The sequence below is a fragment of the Macrosteles quadrilineatus genome, unplaced genomic scaffold (genome assembly GCF_028750875.1).
Source record: "Macrosteles quadrilineatus isolate MER2022 unplaced genomic scaffold, UCM_ALF_1.0 Scaffold_2__2_contigs__length_208266976, whole genome shotgun sequence".
NCBI classification, from domain to species: domain Eukaryota; kingdom Metazoa; phylum Arthropoda; class Insecta; order Hemiptera; family Cicadellidae; genus Macrosteles; species Macrosteles quadrilineatus.
Window position 1 is genome coordinate 187,231,951 of NW_026542595.1, and position 12,749 is coordinate 187,244,699.

Here is a 12,749-nt window from a genome sequence, read left to right on the forward strand (position 1 = left end):
TTTAAAATATCTATGTACATACCTATCAATTACTGTATATGTTTATAAATATTTTTTTTAAATTGTAATACATTAGTGTGAGAATAACTTCAAAATAATGAAACTTTTTAATACTCTTTCCATTAATCTTTAAAACTCTTAATTGTGTCAAGTATCAGGAGGCCTCTAGCCCTGTCTTTATCTTTGTTGAGCCAGGCCTATATCAACATTTTTAATACCCTTGTATATTTTGGGTCTTTGATGAGCAAACAAACTTTAGTGATAACACATATATACCAGTTGAGGCCTCTTCTTTGACTTGCAAAATGGGAGGATTTCAGCGACAAGGTTTAGCAGCTGTTGCGGGTAATCTTTTATGAAATATATACCTAACAATATTTTTATTTTAAAACAATTTTCAGTCTAAATGTAAGCCAAAACATACTTGTTAGCAAGTATTGGTAATTTATTTTTTATTTTATAATATTATTTTACTATGAAATTGCCTGCAGTTGAAATGTACAATCTTATTGAGACCTGCAAACAATATTAAATAATTTTTATTTCCTAATTTTATTATTATATGTACTGCGGATTTAATTAATACTAATAAATTCAGATTTTAGCTCAAGTAATTAACTGTTTTCTGTGTGCTGTGTCTTTTAGAAATCTGGGTGACTAAACAATGTAATTGGTTGTTGGCAGTTATCAGAGATCTGATAAAAATGGACTAATAAAAACATTTAACATTTCCTTTCAAATTCATGTTGGATTACTTACTTGATATTTGATACCTGATGATGTCCCACTAGCATCGCTCCTGCGACGTGGTTGTCAAAATGGGTAGAAACACAATAATAGGCCTAATTGAACAGATCTTCTACTTTAAAATAGGCCACTTCACATAAATATTCCTTTAACATCTTCTTGAATTTATTGATATTCTGCTTTTGAATAATGTTCCTTGGTAGCAAGTTGTAGATCTTGACACTACTAAAATATGGGCTCTTGCAAGCCAAAGTTGAGTTAACTTGGGGTACATGTACTTGATTAGCTCTTCTCGTGTTGTACTGGTGGACCAGATTGTTTGTGAAAAAGATGTCCGGATTATTTCTCACCAATATGGCAGATTCTAAAATAAATAGTGATGGGAGGGTTAAAATTCCAAGGTCCTTGAACAGGGGCCTACTGTGAGCAAGACGTTGAGCACCACACATTCTCCTAATAATTCGTTTCTGGAGGAGAAAGATCCTATTGGCCATGGTACTACCTCCCCAGAACACTATTCCATAAGATATTATACTGTGAAAACATCCATAATAAACAAAATGTCAGTCTGGACCAATTTCTGGAGCCTAGTAATTAAATTGATTACAGATCTTAATCTTGAAGCTATTGAATTAATATGTACATCCCAAGTGGTGGGCTTAGTTTTTTGATTGGTTGCATGTATTTTGCAATGGTCAACAGTCAGAAGTATACAAATTATACTGGAATGGTGTCATTATTTACAAGTTGGCTCTTCAACTGATACTGTCCATGGTTTCTTCATTGCATCTTGAATTAGATTAAGTAGGCATAATCTAGTGATATCATCATATAATATTAAAATTGACTGATAAAGATTTTGTCAATTATGTCAAGGCTATTGTTATTTGTCAACATGAACAGATTGTTTTCTTTTTTTTCTTCGTGGCTAAATTAGTTTGTGACATGAAATGTTCAAAGGTTTACAGGTGAAGTAATGGTGTTTTAATTATTGACAGAATGGAAGTAAATTTCACAACAACTACACTAACTTTGATACTATTAGTGATTTATAAGAGAACACAGTTTATTTATACTTTAATACTTTTCATTGAAATGGCGACCATACAAAGTAGGTATTTTAAGCCAAGTATAATTTTGAAAAGTTTGATAACTGGGACTATACTCCGCGCGCGATAACTTTTCACTTGGGACTTGCACAACTTGGCAACGCTGCAGGGCTCGCTACCCCATCCTATACCTGTCACATATCGAGGCAAAGCGACAAGAAGCGGGCGCTCGCCTCGGCGGTGCGACGTTGCCGATACAAAATTCACACGGAACACCAAAAATCCCAAGTGCAAAGTTATCGCGCGCGGACTATAACTTCTACTTTTGAACAGTGTTTTCTTTACTAATCACTGGCAAATACTTAAATAATACAACCTTAGTTTGGGAATTCACTAATTAATTAAAAAAAATATTTAGGCTTTTAAAATACATTACTAGGGTGATTTAAATGCCAAATGTAGGATGTTTTGGCGTTTTAAAACTACGCCAGAGGTGTTGTCTAAAGAGAGAAACAGTTTGAACAAATCCATTACTCATTATTGACTAAAGTCTTTACTTTTTAAAACTATTCAGGTAAAACTGAATGAACACCGTTGGTTGGAAATTAAATAATATTTAAGTTTTCCACCTAGAAGGAGTACATTGCTACAACCAAGTGAGGTAGTCCTCTACTACAACACTTATGAGATATGATTGTTTGATTTGATTTGATAGTTGCAAGTGTTATGGCTCAATTGTTTAGGAGGGGCATTGAAGACAGTGTTAGACATGACAAGTTCAGTTAATTTAAACACAGCTTGTGAGTGAAAAATAAATGGAACATCTTAAAATTTGAGTGAGCACCATATGCTTAACGGCAGGTTCTAAACTTAAACACATACTATTAAACTACATTAACTAAAGGGTTTTTAATATAAACTGTTGAACTGCCGATTATAAATATTTATGGTTTCGTTTAGTAATGTGACCTGTTATTGGTAACCAATAAAACTATGCAAAAAACAATTTATGTACCTTAAGACTCACCATCGGCAGCATAAGAGAAAACACTTGATGTCACAGCAAAATAACTAATAGAGTGTAGGGAACAGTAGAGAGATTAATCAATAAACATGATATAGAATTAAACAATACAAGAGGTGTATTAGAGATAAGATTAGTAACTGTCATCACAAATCTATTGAGGACCTCAACCTACATTATAATGGGAGGATACGGAAGGCAATGTGCAGCAGCGCTCGCAGGTAGGTGTACAATGAGAATATTTTTTATCTGTGCAAACAATATTTTAATGATATGGATACAGGGTGTCCACATTCTGGAAAGTCAGGGATAGTCATGGAAAGTCATGGAAAAAAATTTTGGTCATTGAAAGTCAGGGAAATACGCAAGAAGTCATGGAAATTTCCAATTATGGATGGATTTGAGGGGACCATTCAATGCTCTAGTTGGCCGTAACCCCGACTGTTGTAGCATTTTTCACAAATGTTCGACAATTCAATTTATTACAGTTGTATTATTTTATGAGTTTTCGGTTTGTTTTAGTTCATTGTTGTACCTGTTGTACTCCATTGTTATCTGTTATTACATATTTTAGTATTGTCTGCAAAATAACATGTCCAGGCAGTATTATTTGTGTGTGTATGTTATATTATAATTTGCATGTAAAGTTCGTGAGTCATGGAAATCAATGGTAAATGGTCATGGATAGTCATGGAAAGTCATGAAAATTAATGACAATTTTTTTGTGGACACCCTGGGATACTGAATTTGTTTTTTTTAATAATATTTTTTGTGTGAAGGGGTACCCCCAAGGCAAATTTTCAAAATTTAAGTGTGAACTGACACATTTTTAGGCCGTTTTTAACTCTCTATTAATCACAGTTTAGAGGCAAAAAACTATGGTTTGACTTAAAAATATCGACAAACAAATATAAGAATTTTGAAGCCATTAAAATGTTTTTGTATTAACATAAAGATTCTTTGACCATAAAAATGTGAACGTAAAGATGTAACCAGCGTAAATCTTCTTGGTTTTTCAATTGATCTAAAACTTGCTTGGCATCCAATCAGTTTGTAAAAGAGTGTCCTGGGTGGTCCATCTCCTTCGGAAGTTGACTAGGATTGTCAGTGTATTTGCTTGTAGTATATCACCCTCTTTTCCATAGTATTTTAAGCTATGGTCTCCTACTCTGGGACCATGCACCAAAATGCCAAGAAACTCTCAATTACAGAAAAAACAGTACGTATTTTAATTTTTAGTAAAAGATTTGACCATTGTAAACCTCTGTTTGTCAGCACCGGAATTTTAACAATCTACAGTCAATACATTTTTATGTCAGCTGCCCATGTGAAGGCAAATAATCTTACTGTACATAGCCATAGTACAAGACATTGCTCTGACCTGAACATACCCTTCTGCAGGCTGTCAAAAACCAAAAACTCATTCCCAATGCTTGCCCTGAAGATTTACAACCAAAACCAAGAAGAAACAGCCTTTAGTTGTGTCTTGAAGAATTTGTTGAGACAAGTCATACTACAAGCCTACATGATTATCTAAATGAGAAACTTTAGTAAGCCTACGGCAAAATCATTCACTCCCTAAGTACTTATTTAAAAGTTTTCTAATTTCAATCTATGGAAGTTTTAGTGTACATATACTGTAAATATACTAAATTGATGCAACCTATCCGGCTCTGCTGGTCTCGGTCAAGGAGGAGGTAATAAGGGGGTTTGAATTAAATTATACAGGACCATTGAGTTTTTTACATAATGGCTGCAATGTAAGTTGTGCATTTTTCAAAAAGTCCATGATAATGAAGGCTTGGACCCGCCTTGACAGGGCTTTAGATTTGAAATTGACAGGGGAAGTTGAGCCATGATTCCATTGATGGTTTTTGGATTCAGGGGTGATATGAGATCTCCATGTTTCCTATTCAATTTGGACTCACACATTTCATGACCTTCTTCCTCGTAACACATAAAAACATTCAAAACACTCCCCAGCCATTTTCCTGTGTGGTCTTCTTTTTCACAGCCATTTTTAAACTCCCTTTAACCCAGTGCTTCCAAACCTAACCCACTAGTGGGTCGCGGACGGATTTTTGGTGGGTCGTGGGTTGACTCTTGAATCATAACATCGAGCTCAGACACCGTGCGTTACAGTAGCCGTACTTGATTTGGCAATGCGGCCTCCCCCCCACCCACACGACCGGTTTTCTCCCACTAGGTCTTGCTCTCTCACTCGCACACAGTTTCAGACTCGGCTCTTATTGGCATTGTCAGTCCAGTCTGGCAACTGCATTTCCTTGCGGTAGGAGTAATAACGGATGATAGTGGCTTGATACTTTTTCTTGAGTTGTTTTGTTTTCAAAGTAGTGAAGTAGTGTTTTGACTATTTACAACGATGGAGAATTGACTGAAAACTGGGTCTGTTAAGAGGAAACCGGAATCAACTGACGAAGGTGAGCTTAGTCGTCCTTCTACTAGCAATGACGTTAAAGAGCCACGAGTATCGTTAAATGTTAAGAAAGGGAAAAAATATTTCGAAAACATTGTCCTGAATACCTCCAATACGTTGAGGTACGTTTATTTACGTTTATAGGTACCGATGATGAACCTACGCCCCAATCCGTAATTTGTTTTGAAACCCTGGCTAATGAAAGTATGAAGCCTTCAGAACTTCAGGGGCACATTTCAACAAAAAATCCAGAATGCTTGAATAAACCTTTGACATTTTTTCAAAGTAAGAAAAAAGAACTGTTTTCAACTCGGTCGAATATGGAGAATGTGTGATCGTCTGATCGGGGAAAGATACCTAATAAACAAATTATCACGGCTTCATACCAGTTGCCTTTGCTAACCGCTAAAAATGGTGCTCCGCACACAGCAGGTGAGAACCTTATTTTGCCTGGGGCAAAAATAATTTTGTCCCTTCTGTTTGACGAAAAAGCTGGTCAACAGATAAGTCAAATACTACTGTCCAACACTACAGTGAAACGTAGAATTGACTAAATGTCTGGTAATGTAATGGAGAGTTTGCGCCTCAAAATTTCTAACTTTAATCCAGACATAGACTAGTTCAGTAAAAACAATGCCAAAAGTCACACTAGCCTTAGAGATGAAATATTTGTAATATCGAATAATCAATGAACTCCTTTCCTTTTTATCTATGCTGCATTTTTATTTCATATGATTGACCACACGTTTATTAATATAAATAAATAAATCATAAAATATATGTAATAAAAACATATGTAAATAGCGACTGGTGGGGGATGGGTCGTGGGAATAGATAAATATCCGAAGGTAGGCCGCCAAAAATAAAAGTTTGGGAACCGCTGTAGTGGCATAAACGTCAGTCATCTCTCGATGAATGACTGCAGTCAATATGTTTCTTTCAGTCAAAAAAGCATCCTTAACCATATCTCAACTGCGGTGTGAGATATAATTGAAATAAATTTAAGACATGGCTAAGCGTACACATCAGCTACCTAACTAAAAATAGCTTGACTCTGTTCACAAATGATCCCAGTAGCAGCGAGCCGCCTGGTTGTGGGGTACATGCGAACCATGGAGCTATCCACACAAATGGTCCTTATTACTTAAAAAATGTCCCTCATATTTAATTGTAAATGTAAAAACAGTAGGCTTAAATATATACCTAAACATAAAATTCAGATTAAAAATACCCTCCTTCTTCACCCTGTATTAAATCGCAATTTAAGCGAGCTAGCAAGCATTTTACCTACTAATAGTTTTTTATCAATAATAATTTTAATAACCTTAACATTTTTTCAGGGTCAATTGCAATATTCAGTACTGGTATGGCTTACGGATGGGTCTCGCCAGTACTAAACACAATCACCGATGAAAATGGAGAAATACGAGCTTCAAAAGAACAATATTCCTGGATCGCTGCTGATGTCGAGATCGGGTTTTTTTCCACTCCGTTCCTCGCAAGTTATCTAATGGACACGTTCGGAAGAAAAAGACCAATGTTGATTACTGTTTTGCTGTCACTTGTTTCGTGGACTCTGACAATCACCACAAGATCGGTAAATATTCTTTATTTGAAGAGGATCCTGGACGGCATGGTGGGAGGCGTGATGTTGACAGTTACTCCAGTTTACTTGGCAGAGATAGCAGAGGCCAGCATCCGTGGATCAGTGTTGCTATCAATCACTGTCACTTGGTTTGCCGGGACACTCGCACAGTTTTGTATTGGAACTTATCTGTCGTACAACGTCAGTGCAGCAGTCAACCTCATTCCTCCTCTAGCTTACTGTGTTTTGTTTTCCTTTCTCCCAGAATCACCTTATTACCTAATGATGAAGAAGGAAGATAAAAAGGCGGCCAAATCACTTTCTTGGTTTCGTGACATCCAAATAGATCAAGCGGCTAAAGAATTGACAGAGATCTCAGATTATCTAAAGCGAGATGCAGAAAACAAAAAGTCGTGGTACGATGTCATGGTGAACCCTATCTATAGAAGGTGCTTGTTTGTGGTGCTAGTAATAAGTTTAGCAGTGAATCTGACTGGTGTAACAGCTGTATTCGCATATGCTACAAAGATTTTTGCTGGCACGTCAAATGGCTTTTTAAATCCTGACATATGTTCAGTCGTAATCGCGTCTTTGTTTTTCGTAATTTCTATTCCTGTATGTTTATTAATTGATAAAATCGGAAGACGCCCTTTACTATTAATATCCACTACTGGATGTTGCCTTTCAAGTTTGTTATCTGCCGGTTACTTTTACTATAAAGATCAAATAGTTTATACTTGGATCCCACTGGTAACAGTAGGTTTGTATAGTGTTTTTGTGTCAGTAGGACTGAACCCTGTCACCATAGCTTTTCAAGGGGAATTATTTCCGTCCAGTGTGAAAAGTGTCGCATCCGGTATGGTGCAAGTGTTTCTCACCATCACATCATTCGTTGGTATTAAAATGTTTTATTTAGTAGAAAGTTATTTTGGACTGTACGTCAATTATATTATTTACGCTGTTGTAGGATTTGTAGCATCAATATTGCTATACATTTACGCCCCAGAGACTAAAAACAAAACTTTCAACCAACTGTTGGTAGAGTTGCAGGGAGTTAAAGTAAAAGATGAACTGCAAGAAATGGAGGAATTAAAGAGTTTGAATCAAGTAACTTAGAGATATGGTAAGGTATAACCCATAACCATACCTATAATACAGGGCCAAGATGAGACAAAAGTGGTAACACACCACTGTCCCAGCAAACCAAAACAACAGTTGCACTAATTTTAATTTACAATACAGTAGAGCATATACACAGTGTTTTTGTTATTGTATACTGCTATTACCAAACCTTTGCTGTTGCTAAAGACCAACACTGTGCCTTGTATTAGAGGAGGCTATGCCTTTAGGCTTGGATTTTTTTACAGTGATGTAAATTAAAATTATTTGTCAATAAAATAGTTTCTTACTTTTTTGTACTTCTTGTAGTTCTTACTAGAGCCTAACAAACAACCTAATGTTAGTTTAAATACCCCCGCTGCAAAAACCTGCAGACTAAGCAAATTTCCATTTGACCGATTGGATTTCCAATGAAATCTATTTAAATAACATTACATTTAACAAATTACCTAGGTTTGCTGCTACAGTGGTAATAAAGTCAAGATTTTTAGTAAAATATCAATAGCTTAGTGCAAAATTATTTACTTTTCAAAATTAAGTTTTATCAAAATATACCTGTAAACAAAAAAAAACACTACAGTTTACTTATTCTTCATAATAGCAAGGTAAATTGATAGAACTAGATGGCTCATCTCTGTGTTAATGTTGTCATTATTTTAAATACCGGCACTTAATACTTTTACTTTGAAATGGCGACCATATGAATGTAGGTATTGTAAGCCAATTATGAATGGAGATGAATGTAGTACTGTAGTAAGAGTGACGCAATCTTGTAGGCGACATATTCCTTAGACACAGCTGTTAATTACTAGCTCATACAGCCAATGGCAACCAAAGGGACCTACCAGCTTATAGTGGAATCTGAACCACATTTTTGCTTTGTAATTAACGAATTGGTCTAATTATCAGGATAGTACTGCGGATAGTCACTCACTAGTGTGAACATTAATCCACACCAGGGAGTATCGCATAAACAGTGCATGCCTATAAATATCCACAATTCCCTCAGTAGCTGGATTACAGGACGATACCACTTTCCCAGTCATATAAAATATAAAAAATACGTAGTTAGTGAGCCACCGACATGTTACGCTGATTTAAATGACTACCTTCTGTCGAATAAGGTGACTTTTTAACCGAGTTATACTAATAGGACGAGACGACTTACTGTAAATTATGTCTTCCCTTACTCAAATCTTGTCACAATCTCTACAAAAGTGTATAAAGTCACTTTCATTAAAACTTTGCAGTCAAAACATAGTATGACTTAGTGTGCTGCTAGTCATGGAAATAGTCATTCTTTTATTAATCTGAATAAATTTAACCACAATTAGCATATTTTAGTGTCAAGCAACACTATAAGGCATGTAAATTTAGCCTAAAACCTGATAAATCTGCTACAATTTGATTAATGCAGGTTTCATCTCTAAGAAGCCCTATTATTTTGTTAATAAATGAAGATGTGATGTGAAAACTGTTCAAACTTTCATTTTATTAACATTATACTCAAATTATGACTTTTTATGATGGGAGACAACTTCCTTTGGATCACTTTTTTTCAAACAAGTGCATTAAATTTATTTGAAAAGATATTGGTAAATGATGTAGCGATCATGGTATATGTGTAAGCATGGTTTGATCAGCAGAAAGTAGAAGAGCTCAAGTAGACTCACGACACTGAAGCCAAGAAAGAACGACAATAGAGACCCAAAAGACCCTGAAATAAAGAAATGTAGCTTAAAAATTGTGCAATGACAATCATGATTGGATTATCATTTGAGAAATAAAACTGTTACATATTTCAATTGTTATGTTATATAGTAGATGAAATATGAATGTAAACATGCCTATCAGTTATCAATTGGTGCAGTATTCCATAACGAGTGGAAACTTTGATACAGTACCGACCCAGAATTTGAGAATAGATTAACAACTATTATATTAAAAATATTTATATGGCCAAAGAAGAATTGTAAAATTAATTATTGCTTTTTATTTGAGTTTATATTGTCTTATAAAATCCACCATGCTGTAAGGACAAATGAAGAAAACATAATTGTTTCTTGTTTTAAAATAAAACTAAATCTTTAGATGAAGAATTCCGTTTAATGAGCTACAAGTAAGTTTGTTTACTAAAACATTGTTTACAAAAAACAACATAATAAGGTACTTTCCTGTTAAAGGGAACATTCATTATTATCGATGATTTTTTCGATATATCGATATTTTTGTTTACCGATCCATTACATATTGACAACGGATCAAGTTTAGGCTCAAATAGTCTATTATATGGATTAAGAAATTAAACTGTTCTAAGCTAACCTAACATAACCAACCAAACTTGCTGTACTATTTAAAAATTCCTTTTGATAACAGAAAAGGCAAGTTAAACATGGAATGTTACACAGCAACTTTAGTTATGTTAGGTTATTTTTTTAGAACAGTTTCATTTCATTATGGTTTGTTGATACTGAACAATATTTATCGTAGTTGTCAGCTGATATGTTTCAATTTGTTAATATCGATATATCGAGAAAAAATCATCGATAATAATGAATGTTCCCTTTAACAGGAAAGTACCCATAATAATAATCAAGAACCATATGACTTTATAGTCAGTCATATGTCAATAATCTTTTTTGCAATAACCTCATCATTTTTACTTTCTCCCCCTATACCATAGTATATGGAGAAAGTATTGTTTTCGTCAAAATTTTCGAGTTTGAGTTTTGAGTGGATATATTCGTTTTGGGTCCCCTTGGGCCCAAAAAAGTGGTTTTCGAAGTGATGTCTGTGTGTGTGTGTGTGTGTGTGTGTGTGTGTGTGTGTGTGTGTGTGTCTGTGTGTCTGGATGTGTACAGAGCTAGGGACTACACCTGTGGCCCGATTTCGATGAAATTTGGTATGTAGGTTCTAATCCATGGTATCTCCAGGCGTTTTTTTCATTTTTTTGAAATTTTGATTTTTTATGGGGATTTTTCCATAAAAACCCATAAAAAAACGGAAAAATCGAATTTTCTCAAAAATGGCCTGAACGATTTCGATAAAAATTTAGTATGTTGTAGCCCTTTAAATTCTGAACAAAATGGTACAAATCCCATTTCTCTAAAAATTATGGTTCAAAAGTTATGGTAAATTATGTTATTTTCCCATAAAAACCCCATAAAATAACAAAAAATTGGATTTTAGAAAAAAATCCAGTTTTTATTTAACATAGTATGTTATGGTCCTTACAACTTTCATAGTTTTTTTTCAATTTTTTAGAAATTTTGATTTTTAATGGGGATTTTCCCATAAAACCCTATAAAATAACGGAAAAATTGGATTTTCCCAAAAACGGCCCGAACGATTTTGATAAACATTTAGTATGTCATAGTCCTTTATATTCTGAACAAAATGGTACAAATCCCATTTCTGTAAAAATTACCGCTCAAAAGTTATTGTAGATTATGTTATTTTCCCATAAAACCCCCATAAAATAACGGGAAAATCGGATTTTAACAAAAATGGCCCGAACGATTTTGATAAAAATTTGTATGTTATAATCCTTTAAATTATGATCAAAATTATACTAATCCCATTTCCGTATATTTACTCTCACCTTACACATGATAAAGGTTGTTGACAAACTTATGGGAGAAAGTATGTGTCAGAATGCTGATACCGTTTATTATAAATTTGTGTAGTATTCCCAGGTAATTGCACCTTGTACTACAAACCTCTTAATCCTAAACCTCAAATAACGATATAGGTTTACCTTATGGTTGCCAGGTTCTTGAAGTTTTGTCTGATGAATTTTTGATGAATGAATTATTGTTTTAGCCTGGTGAATATGTATCTACTTTAGTGACATCATCAGAAGCAAATTACACTACACTATTTATTTTCAATCTTTACGGCCAAAACTATATAGAGGTAGTTGAAGGGCGACGGACAATGAGGGGGATAAAAGCCCGGGTGAAAAAGTGTGTCTGTGGACTTATGATATAAATCACATTTTTATAACTTCTAAAAAAGATTCATAATAGTAAGTAGCTTATATAATAACATTCTATTTATTTACCAAGGAGTGAAGTAAAGGATGTGTACACATCCCTTCTCAGACGAGTAGCGATCAGATTCCGAGGGAATACGTACATCAAACTGTACTCTCCATTGGACAGGTTGAGGCCTCGACTGTCAACAAAATTGTGCCTCACATTTTAACAGGGTTAAGTTTTTAAGCACCCAAAAATGTTACTATTCTAATTTTGTTTGAAAACTTGAGGTAGCCATAAATATTAAACCAGGTATAGATATAATGTTATCAATTATCATCACCATTAATATTTTAAAATTACAAATCAAAGGTAAAAGGTACTAAGTAAAATAATTAAGTACAACTTTCGGCTAAATGCTTGGTTTGAAGTTAATTTTTGGTGACGGTGAGTTTATGTTATCTAGTAGATTATTGCTGACATTTTACATTGCTATTTGTAAAAAAAAGCCTTAGGACTTGAGGAGGGGTGTCCTGAGAACAGGATCGGGTTCCAGATCCCGAAACTTTTTAAAATGGTTTTTCACTAATCCTAATGGAAAATGTCTGCAGTAATGTGTTAGACTTACTAAAAGTAAGTGGAGGTGTCGTAATGAGTGAAGTTGAGTTGGCTGCGGCTAGTGTCAGCTGAGTACTGGGTGTAGTAGCACCTCGGCTTGCAACCACACGGTGTCGGCCACTTGGTCCTTAGCTGCTGAACGTCAACATGTGTGAACTCATCACTCAGCATGTACGAGTTGATCAGGGCTGTC

The 12,749-nt window shown here is 34.7% G+C and overlaps 2 protein-coding genes across 3 annotated transcripts; one reads left to right on the forward strand and one right to left on the reverse strand.

Moving 5' to 3' along the window:
• Positions 1-278: 278 nt before the first annotated feature.
• Positions 279-8,191, forward strand: LOC128985394 (facilitated trehalose transporter Tret1-like). 2 transcript variants are annotated; one of them, XM_054404851.1, is made up of 3 exons: positions 1,675-1,715; positions 2,540-3,041; positions 6,598-8,191. In XM_054404851.1, exons 2-3 carry the CDS (start codon positions 3,002-3,004, stop codon positions 7,956-7,958), a joined length of 1,401 nt encoding a protein of 466 aa, XP_054260826.1. In that variant the 5' UTR covers positions 1,675-1,715; positions 2,540-3,001; the 3' UTR covers positions 7,959-8,191. The 2 variants fall into 2 exon arrangements, with proteins under 2 accessions (XP_054260827.1, XP_054260826.1); XM_054404852.1 differs by lacking the exons at positions 1,675-1,715; positions 2,540-3,041 and adding an exon at positions 279-345.
• A 1,304-nt stretch (positions 8,192-9,495) lies between these two features.
• Positions 9,496-12,740, reverse strand: LOC128985400 (uncharacterized). Its single transcript, XM_054404860.1, has 3 exons — positions 12,567-12,740; positions 12,025-12,137; positions 9,496-9,678 (listed from the first exon to the last, which is right to left on the reverse strand). Exons 1-3 carry the CDS (start codon positions 12,725-12,727, stop codon positions 9,539-9,541), a joined length of 414 nt encoding a protein of 137 aa, XP_054260835.1. The 5' UTR covers positions 12,728-12,740; the 3' UTR covers positions 9,496-9,538.
• Between the last annotated feature and the right edge of the window lie 9 nt (positions 12,741-12,749).

Bases quoted from the DNA above. Each gene is read 5' to 3' on its own strand.
- LOC128985394 (XM_054404852.1), top strand. From the start codon at position 306: ATGGGAGGATTTCAGCGACAAGGTTTAGCAGCTGTTGCGG. The intron at 346-6,597 runs GTAATCTTTTAT...ACATTTTTTCAG, and splicing joins AGGTTTAGCAGCTGTTGCGG to GGTCAATTGCAATATTCAGT.
- LOC128985400 (XM_054404860.1), bottom strand. From the start codon at position 12,727: ATGCTGAGTGATGAGTTCACACATGTTGACGTTCAGCAGCTAAGGACC. The intron at 12,138-12,566 runs GTAAGTCTAACA...TTTTGTTGACAG, and splicing joins GACACCTCCACTTACTTTTA to TCGAGGCCTCAACCTGTCCA. The intron at 9,679-12,024 runs GTAAATAAATAG...TCTTTATTTCAG, and splicing joins ATCCTTTACTTCACTCCTTG to GGTCTTTTGGGTCTCTATTG.